Below are 12,896 nucleotides of genomic sequence, written 5' to 3' on the forward strand. Positions count from 1 at the left end.
GCTCAAGGCTAGTGCTCTACCACTTGAGCCACAGTGCCACTTCCAGCGTTTTTCTGATTATGTGGTGCTGAGGAATCGAACCCAGGGCCTCATACATGCAAGGCAAGCACTCTACCACTGAGTCACCTTCCCAGCCCTGAAACTGATATTTTTGAAATCAACTTTTTTTTTTTTTTTTTTTTTGGATCACGGAGCTTGAACGCAGGCGCTGTCCCTGAGTGCTTTTGCTCAAGGCTAGCACTCTACAACCAGCTCCAAAAGCAGCTTTTTCTTTTGACATATATGCTGCTACTTTCTTGGGGTGTGGCTTCCTGGGATTGTACTAAGCAATATTCTATAGTTAAATGGGCGTGGCAATCCAGCTGTCTTCCCAGCAGCCTTTCCCCTTTTCCTTACATACAGAACCACACAATGTTCCTGGTGGTAGTAGCCACCAGGTTCTCAACCCGGAACAACCAGAGCCTCATAAATTTTAGACAAGTCATCTACCACTGAACTACACTCATTCCTCTTTTCTAATTTTGGGCTGGAGTCCTATTAGTGTACTACTGGGAAAAAAATAAATAAATAAAGGTTGTCCCAAAGAGCCATAAACCAGGCTGGAGCATGGCTTAAGTGGGTAACACATATGTCTAGCACTCTTCCCATCTGTAAGCTTAGTTCTTTTTGCTTTGTTTTGTTTTTTTTTGTTTTGTTTTTTTTTTTGGTCCAGTCGTGGGGCCTGAACTCTGGGCCTGGGTGCTGTCCCTCAGCTCTTCAGCTCAAGGCTAGCACTCTACCACTTGAGCCACAGCACCACTTCCGGCTTTTTTCTTGTTTATGTGGTGCTGAGGAATCAAACCCAGGGCCTCAGGCATGCAAGGCAAGCGCTCTACCATTGAGCCACCTTCCCAGCCCCTGTAAGCTTAGTTCTATATAACACTTTCATCTCACTCCACTCCTCATGATTCCTTAACTGCATTTACATGAACTTATTCTGACTGGCATTCCCTGAAACCTGGCTCCTAAAAGACTTTATTCATCTATAGCACTCTCTAGAGAGCTGCTCTTTATCCTGAATCCAGTACACTAAACCTGTCTTTTCTGTGGATTTACTATGCCCTGCTTTGATCTAGCACAGTCAAAAGTATTTTTTAAAAGAAATTTCAGCCAGCGCTGGTGGCTCATGCCTGCAATCCTAGCTATTCAAGGAGGCTGAAATCTGAGGATCACAGTTCAAAACCAGACCAGGCAGGAAAGTCCATGAGACTTATCCCAATTAACTACCATAAAAAGTGGCACTGTGGCTCAAGTGGTAGACACTAGCCTTGAGCTGAAGAGCTCAGGGACAATACCCAGGCCCAGGGTTCAAGCCCCATGACCAACCAAAAAAAAGGAAGAAATTTGAGAAACTTTAAAAATTCCCTTATATAGCCAAGGGCCGGTGGCTTACGCCTGTAATCCTAGCTACTCAGGAGGCTGAGATCTGAGGACCGTGGTTCAAAGCCAGCCCTGTCAGGAAATTCCGTGAGACTTATCTCCAATAAACCATTAGAAAACCGGGAGTGGCGCTGTGGCTCAAGTGGTAGAGTGCTCACCTTGAGCTGAAGAGCTGAGGGGTAGTGCCCAAGCCCAGAGTTCAAGCCTCACAACCGACAAAAAAAAAATTAAAAAAAAAAATTCCCTTATATGCATTATGCAGCTCAGCTAACCCAGTGCTCTCAGTAAGTCTCATGTTGACAGTTGTGTTTAAATTATGTGTGTAGTCCACTGTTTCCTCATCCTTAATCTTGTGAAAATATGCCTCCCCAAAAGCTATCCCCCCATTGCTGGGAGTTGGAGAAATAGCCCATGTCTAAGCAATGAAGACATAGTCCCTCCCTCGTTCATGGGTCAGCAGGCATTTTTCTAAGTTTGTCATAGGGATAGTCTAGGGCTTGACTTCAATAGTCAAGAGAAGTTCATTCTTTGGCTCTTAAGATAAAATAGAGGACACTGTCAAGAGGACTAGAGAGATATTACATGGTGAACTTCTGTTTTCCATGGGAAGAATCCTAATGGATATTCTCCTCAAACCCAATAATCTTCACATTACAACCTTTCAACCATCCACCCACCCATGGCCACTCATCTCAATCCCTGGCTTTATCTATAGCCTCTAAAACTTAACCTCATGCTCTGTTTTCTCCAACTTACAACTCTAGAATATCAAGCTAACATTTTACTTATTCCTTCTCTATGAGGCCTGGACTGCAAACCCTCTTTTACATAGAATCTCAATTCCCTTGATCACATGTTCACCCATTATTGATATTCCACAGTAAAGACCAGCTCATTACCTTTCCAGTTGTCTCCTTTCTCTTACTGTCCACATGGATAAGTACTTGTTGGAAAGAGGAAATTGTTACCTTGTAGATTAGCATGGAAATTCATGATCTCCAGTTGCAACCACTTTCCTTGCTGCTCAGCAGGTTCATAGTCTGAGTAGAGAAGACAATCTATGTTTTTAAATGAGTATATATGAATTGGTCTCCAGTAAGCCATATTCCTTCTTTCATAACACCTAGTCTAGTTCAAATCTTTACTCTTTTTCAACTAATCTCCTAATTCCTTTTCGCAAATCAAATAACCTTCAAATCATCTTTCTATTTCATGGTAAAAATTAAGAGTTCCACCCCTGGAAACTCTGGATCCCTTGAATATCCAACCTACTACCTCCCTATTGGCTAATATAAATATCCATTGACTTTTCCCACTTACCCAGGTAATACACTCACTCGAAAAATATTGCAAGGCCTCATACATACCAGGTACTTGTCACTGCCTGGCCTTTGAATAAAAGAAGAAGAAAGGGAGGTGGGACATAAAGGACAAAGAAAAGCACCTGAGCAATGAGGACTTAGGACACCTTTGAACATCTGCAATCTAGTAGGTATGGCTGGTATAGAGATGTGGCTGGAACAGAGATGGCAAGTTGTGTTTGGAAGTGTGCTAGATTTTCTGGGCCACCTTAAGAATTTAGGGGCTTATGGTGCTGGGAAGGTGGCTCAGTGGTAAAGTGCTTGCCTTGCATGCATAAGGCTCTGAGTTCGATTCCTCAGCACTACATAAACAGAAAAAGCTGGAAGTGGTGCTGTGGCTCAAGTGGTAGAGTGCTAGCCTTGAGCTCAAGAGCTGAGGGACAGCGTCCAGGCCGAGTTCAAGATCCACAACCCACCTCCCCCCACACCCCCCCCCCAAAAAAAGAATTTAGTATCTTTCTGTGGTGCTAGAGTTGAACAGAGCCTCACTCATGCAATGCTGGGTAAGCCCATATCAGAAGTACATTTTTTTTTATTTTTTTTATTTTTTTTTATGTCCGGTTGTGGGGCCTGAACTCTGGGCCTGAGAACTGTCCCTCAGCTCTTCAGCTCAAGGCTAGTGCTCTACCACTTGAGCCACAGCGCCACTTCCGGCTTTTTTCTTTTTGCTTATGAGGTGCTGAGGAATCGAACCCAGGGCCTCAGGCATGCAAGGCAAGCGCTCTACCACTGAGCCAACTTCCCAGCCCAAGAAGTACATTTTTTTTTTGGAGGAGAGGGGTTGGTTGTGAGGCTTGAACTTAGGCCTGGATGCTGTCCCTGAGCTCTTTTGCTCAAGGCTAGTGCTCTACCACTTTGAGCAACAGTGCTAATTCCTGTTTTGGAGTGGTTAATTGCAGATAAGAGCCTCACTAGAACCTTTCTGCCAAGGCTGGCTTTGAACCACAATCCTCAGATCTCAGCCTCCTGAGTAGCTAGGATTCCAGGTGTGAGCCACTGGTGCCCAGCTCAGAAGTACATTTTGAAATGATTATTCCATTTTTTAAATTATTCCATTTATTAAAGCTAACATTATTTATATGTTTGGTAGTTTCTTCTCTGTGCATTCTAGCAGGCTAAAAATATTACAAAAAAAAAAAAAAAGATCCCCAGGGCCTAACATAGACCTAGAAATCAGAATCTTTGAGGACAGTCTGAACAAAGCTTGTAAACAAAGCTCCCAAGAGATCCTAAAGAGCTTATTTTGTAGGCTACTGTTTTAGAACATTACAGATAGGAAACTACCATTACTTGCCATGAATTTTTACTATATATATATATATATATATATATATATATATATATATTTTCCTTTGTGGTACTAGGAATTGGACATAAGGCCTTCTATATGCTAAGCATATATTTTACTGTATTAGCTGTACCCCTAAAAATGACCTGAAAAGGACTTTATATAAACCATCCTTGAGGGGCTGGGAAGGTGGCTCAGTGGTAGAGTGCTTGCCTTGCATGCATGAGGCCCTGGGTTCGATTCCTCAGCACCACATAAGCAAAAAGAAAAAAGCTAGAAGTGGCCCTGTGGCTCAAGTGGTAGAGCGCTAGCCTTGAGCTGAAAAGCTGAGGGACAGCGCCCAGGCCCAGAGTTCAGGCCCCACGACCAGTCTCCCACCTCCCCCCAAAAAGATAATCACCAACAAGAAGGGAAGGAGACATGGTTCAAGTGGTAGACTGTCATCCCTGTAAGCAAGCTGAGTCAGTAGGAAGTCCAGAGTTCAATGCCATAGCTGAGTCTCTCACACCTGAAATCTTAGCTACTCAAGAGTCTAGGTGCTGAAAGCCAGCCTGCAAAGTTCAAGAGACTCCATCTCCAATCAACCAGCAAAATCCTGGACTGGAGGCATAACTCAAGTGGTAGAGCACCTACTGTAAGTGGAAAAGGCCAAACAAAGCTATATGGCCCTCAGTTTAAGCCCCAAATCAGTTCAAACAACACAATGCCACAAAAATAATACAATGCCACAAAAATAATACTTGAGAACTAAAAACATCTTTCCTAACAAATTATTTCCTGTGTACTTAGGAAATAATGTTCTCTTTTCCTAAGTTATTGTCCTTAACTTACTAACATTTAAACAGCTAGTTAAGTTGTAGAGTGGGCCTGAAATTACTGAAGTTAGTGAAGTTCTGTGTAGTTTCAACCATTTTTTCTTGTAGCACAAGATGCCTGAACTAACATCCTCCTGCCTTCCCCTCCCAAGCCCTGGGATTACTGGGTTGATATTTTTTTGTTGTTTTTTTAGGGGGTCCACTTGTGGTCCTGAACTCTGGGCCTGGGCGCTGTCCCTCAGCTCTTCACCTCAAGGCTAGCGCTCTACCACTTGAGCCACAAGCGCCACTTCCGGCTTTTTTTGTTCTGCATATGTGGTGCTGAGGAATCGAACCCAGGGCCTCATGCATGCAAGGCAAGTGCTCCACCACTGAGCCACCTTCCCAGCCCGGTATTTTGTTTTTCTGAGACAGTCTGACTGTGTAGCCCAAAGTACGCACCTCTCTAGGTTATTGCCTCTATTTCCTGAATGCTGGAATTCCAGGCATGTACCACTAGGCCCACTGTTGTACTTTTACTTTTTGTCAGTTGTGAGGCTTGAACTCAGAGCCTGAGTATTGTCCTGGAGTTTCTTTGTGCTAAAGGCTAGCACTCTACCACTTTGAGCCACAACACCACTTCATTTTGTGGTGGTTAATTGGAAATAGTCTCATAGCCTTTCCTGGCCATAATGGCTTTGAACCTCAGTCCTCAGATCTCAGCCTTCTGTGTCACTAGGATTACAGGAATGAGCCACTGGTGCCCAGTTAGCACTCTACCACTTGAGCCACAGCGCCACTTCTGGTTTTCTGGTGGTTAACTGGAGAGTCTCATGGATTTTTCTGCCCAGGCTTGCTTTGAAGCATGATCCTCAGATCTCAGCCTCCTGAGTAGCTAGGATTACAAGTGTGAACCACCAGCACCCAGCCTAATATATTTTTTCTTTGTACCTTCCTAATTATGTTGAGACTAATATCTGAATAAATGTGCAATTTCTAAGAACATTCAGATTACATGGAAGGTGAGGAGACAAAATGTTTGCCATAAATCATATATACCTCTCTATCTTTTTGTATTTATTGAACCATCCAAGATGTAAAATAGGAAAAATGACCATCTGCTTCAGGTTGAAAGTATTTAATTTTTTTTTTCCCCTTCATGCCTGTACTTCTAGTTACTCAGGTGGCTGAAACCTGAGGACTGCAGTTTGAAGTCAGAAAAATCTAAGATTTTTTTTTTTTTTGGTACCAGTCATGGGGCTTGAACTCAGAGCCTAGGCACTGAGCTTCTTTTGCTCAAGGTTAGCAATCTACCACTTGAGCCACAGTGCCATTTTGGCTTCTTCTGTTTATGTCATACTGAGGAATCAAACCCAGGGCTTTATGCATGCTAGGCAAGCACTCTACCACTAAGCCACCGATCCATCACCTCAAGAAATTATCTCCAATTAACCAGCTATTAGTTGGTGATAGAGCACCACCAGCATTGAGAGGAAAAAGCCAATGGAGAGATGGATGCCTTGCAGTCCCCGTAACAGTACTGTGTGGGGGTGTGGGTAAGGGCACCCCCACACACATTTTTTTCCTTAAACATTTCTATTAGACCTACTCTGTATCAAGCTCACTCTACTTTACAAAAGTTAATATGTATAATCCTCCCAAGAGTCCTATGAGATAGTGTCTATTACTTTTATTTTGCAGATGTATGAACTAAGGACTAGACTTTTTTTGTTGTTGTTGTTGGTTGTGTGTCTTGAACTCGGGGCCTGGGTGCTGTCCCTGAGCTCTTCAGCTCAAGGTGAGTGCCCTACCATTTGAGCCATAGTGCCACTTCTGGTTTTCTGGTGGTTAATTGGAGGTAAGTCTCATAGATGCTCCTGCCCAGGCTGGCTTTGAACTGTGATCCTCATATCTCAGCCTCCTGAGTAGCTAAGATTACAGGCGTGAGCCACCAGTGCCAGGCTTAACTTTTTGTTTTGTTTTGTTCCAGTATTGGGGCTTACACTAGGATCTTGGTCCCCAGAATTCAGCCTCCTGGCAGCAAAGGTTACATACAGGAGCCACAAAAGCCTGGCCAGACTGACAACTTGCAGGCAGGGCCAAGACTCAAATGCACACGGGCTGGTCTAAATGCAAACTCCGAGTCATTTATATCACCCACAGCCAAAATTATCAATAAAGGAAGCATACGTATCTTGTCCTGGATCACAGGATTTCGTGGGCCTTATACTTTCTGCACTCTTGGAAGAGTCCCAGATCTGTAGAGGCCTGCAGGATTGGTGAACTGTATCAACAAGTTATTTCTGTTGCACCGACCGTTTTAACTCTTCCAAGCAGCTTTTCCCAGCCAGCGAATGTCACTTAGGGCATATAAAATTGGCGGGTGCCTCACCTTCCCAACACGCGGCCTTACTATTCTGAGCCTCTCCGCACCAGGCCCCCCCCCCCCCCCCCCCCCGCCCTCCGGGACTTATGATCCAGAGAACAAAAGCTGGCCGCCCAGATGGTTTTCCTCTGACACCTAGATTTTGACAAGCGCCTGTAGGAATGGGCCAACTCCAAGCTAAACAGAGATGTCTCAGGCCCCCATTCCTAGGAGACCTATGAATCCTGGGGGGGGGGGGGGAGATGGCGCGTGAGCGGCCAGGCATCACCTCATTTCAAAAAATAAAAGTTACCGGGTGCCATAGGCTCAGGCCAGTAATCCTAGCTACACCAGAAGGCTGAGATCTCAGGATCTCAATCAAGCAACCCTGGCAGGAAAAGTCCGTGAGACTCTTCAAGCATCCATCAAAAAGCCGGAACTGGAGCTGTAGGGCACGTGGTGGGGCGCCTAGGCCTGGAGTTCAAGCCCCGGTGCCAGCTCGCACATGCTCACACACACGCAGAGATGGTCCGGAGGCATGGCTTGGGTGGTAGAGCACCCAAGTCCTGAAGCCAAACTCCAGTAATGCAAAATAAATACATTAACACTTAAAAGCTCTGGAAGTGAGCGTGGCGAGCCACCAGGGAACTCCCTCCTCGCGGTTTCCCCCGGCCAAACTTCGAGAGGAAGCGAAAAGCCTCCCGGCCTGCCCGGGGCCAAGGGCGCGCCCACCGACGGCTGGGCCTCCGGATCCCGGCCGCAGCTGCGGCCTGGCATCACCCCGCCGCGCCAGCTGGGGGCTCCTCAGGACTAGGTAAAGGGGACCTCTGTCCTGAGGGGCCCCGCAGGGCTTTAGGATCCCCAAATAGGTGTATGTGTGTGTGTGTGTGTGTGTGTGCTCGCTGGCTTTCAGTTCCGGTACAACACAAGCCCGCAGCAGACCCTGAGTCACTAACCGCCCCTGGAGACCGGAAGCCGACGCTCCCGCGTAAGTCTCGCACAGAGGAAGGCTTCCGGTGACCCACCAGGGACTACAATTCCCGGCGTGCTCCGCAACCGCTAGCGTTAACTCTTTAGTGCTAGGAGCTGCGCTGCATCCCGCCCCGCCCCCGCCCCACACTCGGACCCTGCAGGGTGAGTTTGGGGATTCTATTAGTTAGAGCTCTTTATTCTGTTCCTGATTAGGGGAAGGAGGGGGAGGTTGAGTACTAATTGATGACCTATTCTAGATCTTGCATCCTTTTGAATTACAGAATCTAGGCTCTTTGTGTCCCAGAGCCTGTCTTTCCACCCCTCCCCCAGGTTCCACCAGGTGTTGGGGCGTGGGGAGTGGGGGCTCCTAGCAGGTTCTGCAGATACCTTCCGTACATCTAAATAGAATGGCCCTGTGCTTGTGGAAAAGATTCCTTCCGTGGAAGTGTGGGCGGTGGGTGTTAAACCTGATCACCCCTAAATCAGTACTGAATCCACAGGAGACAAAGGGGAGTACTGCCCTTTCTGTTACTGTGTACAGTTCCAGTTCTGGGCTGGCTGGGGACCCAAGAACTACAAATTTCGGGCATCACACAGCTATGGGGGCCAGCTACCCCTATTCCTGAAGGGAATAAAAAGGCTTTGGTTTGGTTTTCCCCCACCTCTTGCTATTTCTAGCTCAAGCCTCCTGGATTCTTCTCCCATTCCTACCTCTGCCTGGGCTTTTTAGAATCTAAGCCAGTGGGTCCCCTCTCTTTCACCTCACCACTATCTTAATGTTACAGGAAAGCATCCTGTCATAACCCTGGAGGTTAACTCCCCCATTCTTGGCAGTCTCTAGCTTCTTCCCTCTGTCCCTAAAAGGAACATTGTTCCTGGATAGCTTTCAAGGAGTAGATAGAGTTCAGAAAACCTTGGGTCAGAAGTCCTGAACCTTTGGAGGCAGGCAGACGGGCATCTCTCTCTGATATCTCACCCTTGCCAACTGGCGCCCTGCCCCTGCCCCCGCCCCTTGACATCCCAGACTCCCTGGCTATTTAAACAGAGATGGGTGCCCCCATCGGCGGCACACTGTCCTTTGGCCACCGGACATCATGCCTCCTAAGAAAGATGTTCCAGTGAAGAAACCAGCAGGGCCTTCCATCATCTCCAAGCCTGCTGCCAAGCCTGCAGCAGGAACCCCTCCAGCCAAGACCAAGGCTGAGCCTGCTGTCTCCCAGGCGCCAGTGAAAACTCAGGAGCCCCCTGTTGATCTCTCCAAAGTGGTGGTGAGTCCTGGGAAAGAGGAGAGAATTTGGAGAAGGGGATTAAGGAATATGTGAAATGGAGGGGATAAACAAGCTGGTTTCAGATTGGAGGTCTCTTGCAGTCTCACCACTAGGCAGCATCCTGGTTTCGGACTCTGCTATTGTCTTTTATTGCTATCTCCTCCCAATACAGGTGTGTACTACGTACACACCCACACTTGCTTACGCCCTGGCTAGAAGCAGGGATTGTGAGATGGGAAACACCTAGGTTCTGAGGTGGAGGGAGAGAGGTGCTGCCTGCCCCTAAGTGGCTGTTCTGCTCTAAAGACAGCAGCTCTGATCTCCAAGAGGAGAGGCTGAAGAGGACAGACTTGTTAGACAATCACAGCTGGGGACCAGGGGGTAAATTTAGCCTTTGTTCAGCCCCCAGTTATGTGAGGGATGCAGGGCTCAGGGTAGTGGAGGGAGGGGAACAGGTGGCCTGGGATTAGCCCTGTTCCCAGGAAGCCCTCCCCCTTATAATTCCTCCTCTTGGGATTCTCCCAAGGTCCAGAGCTGGGAATGGGACTGAGGTGACTGGGCCCCTCCCCAGGAGCGGCTGCCAGTTGGTTGGGAGGAGGGTTTGGGAGGGATTGAAAAAGCCCTGTCCTCACCTGCTTTTTTTCTTCCACAGATCGAGTTTAACAAGGACCAACTGGAGGGTGAGGAGAAGCTATTTTCCTAATCCCATTATCCAGTCCCAAGCTTCTGATCAGGGCCCCTTTCTACTCCCCTACCTCCAGTCCTGACCTTGAAACCTTCCACACTTGTCCGCTTTTCCTCCTTTGTTCTGTTCAGCTCTACCACATAAATATTTGTGTTCGTGCATGTGTGCCAGTACTGGGACACTTGAATTCAAGGCCTTGTGCTCACTAGACTTTTTTTGTTCAAGGTTGACATGATCCCACTTGAGCCATACCTCCACTTCCAGCTTTTTGCTGGTTTACTGGAGATAATAGTCTCATGTACTTTTCTGCCCAAGGTTGGCTTTGAACCCCAATCTTCAGACCTCAGCCTCCTGAGGTAGATAAGAATTACCGGCCAGCACTTTTCTTAACCTCCTGTCTGAAGGTGGGAACCTCTGGTCAATACTGATCTCCCCTTAAATCTCCTCAGAGTTCAAGGAGGCCTTTGAACTGTTTGATCGAGTAGGTGATGGCAAGATCCTATACAGCCAGTGTGGGGATGTGATGAGAGCCCTGGGCCAGAACCCCACCAACGCCGAGGTGCTCAAGGTCCTGGGGAACCCCAAGAGTGATGGTGAGAGGCGCCTTAGAACATGTGGGTTTTCAGTGATCATTTTCTTATTATTAGGAATCAAACCCAGGTACTTTGCACATGCAAGGTAAGCATTGCACCATTCACCTTCATCTCCAGTCTTCGATTTTCAGTGGTAGAATACTGGTAAGGTATAAAAGGATGCTGATCTTCAAAAACTGTGAAACACAGGGTAAATACAAGACCTTCTGAATACTGAAGGGGATAGAAGTCTGTGGAAGGAATGGGAAATGGGTCTTCTTCACCTTTGTGATACCTCAGTGACCTCTTACTTCTCTCCATTCTCCAGAGCTGAAGTCTCGGCGTGTGGACTTTGAGACTTTCCTGCCTATGCTCCAGGCAGTAGCCAAAAACCGGGACCAAGGGACGTATGAAGACTACTTGGAGGGGCTTCGGGTGTTTGACAAGGAAGGGAATGGCAAAGTGATGGGTGCAGAGCTCAGACATGTCCTCACCACCCTGGGTGAGACAGCAACCAGAATTCCTGTGGGGTGAAGAGGAGGGGGTGGACCAGGAAGGTTGGCAAGTTAAGCAGAGTCTGGGAGGGGATTACTGTCCTGTAGGTCATGGGCAAAAACCTGAAGGTCAAAGCCATGGGGACAGATCTGAGGGCCTTGCTTCCTCAGCAGTTTAAATGTCCACAATACGACAAAGGATATGGAATGCAGTAGGGGACCCATTACCACTTTGGAAGCCTTACTTGTAGAATTTCTTTTTAGGGCGTGCGCGCGCGCGCGTGCGTGCGTGCGTGTGCGTGCGTGCGTGCGTGCGTGCGTGTGTGTGTGTGTGTGTGTGTGTGTGCGCGCGCGCGTGCGCTAATACTGGGGCTTCAACTCCCCTGAGTACTGCCCCTGAGCTTTTGTGCTCAAGGCTAGTGCTCTACCACATGAGCCACAGCTTCTTCACTTCTGGCCTTTTGGTGGTTAATTGAAGAGGCTCACATACTTCCCTGCCCAGGCAGGATGGCTTTGAACAGTGGTCCTCAGATCTCAGCCTCCTGACTAGCTAGGATTGCAGGCATGAACCTCCAGTGTTGAGCCCATAATTAGGTTAGCTTTTTTTTTTTTTAACTTTAACGGTTGTGGGTTTGAACTCATTGGCCTGGATGCTGTCCTTCAGCTCTTTTGCTCAAAGCTAGTGCTCTATCACTTCGAGGCACAGTGCCATTTCCCGTTTTTGAGTGGTTAATTGGAGGTTAAGAGTCTCACTGGGACTCTTCTGCCCAGGCTGGCTTTGAACCGTGATCCTCAGATCTCAGCCTCCTGAGTAGCTAGGATTACAGGCGTGAGCCACCTGCGCCTGGCTGTTTATTGTTCTTGGTTTTGGGGTTGTTGTTTTTTTTGTCCCAATTTAAGTACTCTGATCTTAATCCTAAGGGCTCGAGTTTCCTTGTCAGTTAAAGCTTTGAACAGTTCCAAGGTACAGTGAATGTGAATGCAAGTGATAAAAGAGGCCGGGTAGGGTAGGACAGGTGAGGGAGGGAAGGGGGCTCACCAGTGCTGTTTGGGTTCAGGGGAGAAGATGACTGAGGAGGAGGTGGAGACTGTTCTGGCTGGACATGAGGACAGCAACGGCTGCATCAACTATGAGGGTGATTTTCGGGCGCTACAAGGGGGAGGGGAGTGATGCTGCTGTGGGAATGGAAAGCACCCCTCAATTACCTAAAGTGAGGGTGGTGGTTACCCACGGGTCTGCTTCTTGAAGCCCTCTTGTCTCCTGTCTCTGCAGCCTTCCTGAAGCACATCCTAAGCGTCTGAACTCTCCGGGTAGGCCCTCCGGTACCCCTTGTCGCACTGAGAGGCAAGTTTACCTGTCCACCTGCTGCGTGAGCGCCAGGGGTTTGGCAACTTTTTTTTCCAGACAGATCCAGTAGTGGGGGTACCCTCCCCCTGCGCCCCCCCCACCTTTGCTCCACCTCTCAGGCCGGCGGAAGCACCTTCCAGTCACTAGGCGGCCACCTATTGTTTCCAAATAAAGATAACAGTTCCTGCCTCGGCCTCAGACTGTTTTCTTCCGGGGAGGGGGAAGGAGGGAGGGAAGGGCCCTCTGTTTTCGCAAAGCCGGTATTACCTGCATTTTATGCTGTTTAGAGGAGCCGATTCTTGGCACCTCATTCCAGCCTCCGGAGGACGG

General features: G+C 47.9%; 1 protein-coding gene across 3 annotated transcripts; it reads left to right on the forward strand.

Moving 5' to 3' along the window:
• The first annotated feature begins 7,967 nt into the window (after window positions 1–7,967).
• LOC138841938 (myosin light chain 6B) lies at window positions 7,968–12,748 on the forward strand. 3 transcript variants are annotated; one of them, XM_070042958.1, is made up of 7 exons: window positions 7,968–8,041; window positions 9,245–9,467; window positions 10,120–10,147; window positions 10,602–10,745; window positions 11,053–11,226; window positions 12,277–12,354; window positions 12,492–12,748. In XM_070042958.1, exons 2-7 carry the CDS (start codon window positions 9,294–9,296, stop codon window positions 12,518–12,520), a joined length of 627 nt encoding a protein of 208 aa, XP_069899059.1. In that variant the 5' UTR covers window positions 7,968–8,041; window positions 9,245–9,293; the 3' UTR covers window positions 12,521–12,748. The 3 variants fall into 3 exon arrangements, with proteins under 3 accessions (XP_069899059.1, XP_069899049.1, XP_069899069.1); XM_070042948.1 differs by lacking the exon at window positions 7,968–8,041 and adding an exon at window positions 8,124–8,361; XM_070042968.1 differs by lacking the exons at window positions 7,968–8,041; window positions 9,245–9,467 and adding an exon at window positions 9,822–9,848.
• The last annotated feature ends 148 nt before the right edge of the window (window positions 12,749–12,896 follow it).

The sequence above is a fragment of the Dipodomys merriami genome, unplaced genomic scaffold (genome assembly GCF_024711535.1).
Source record: "Dipodomys merriami isolate MVZ:Mamm:240054 unplaced genomic scaffold, mDipMer1.0.p SCAF_10, whole genome shotgun sequence".
Classification (NCBI taxonomy): domain Eukaryota; kingdom Metazoa; phylum Chordata; class Mammalia; order Rodentia; family Heteromyidae; genus Dipodomys; species Dipodomys merriami.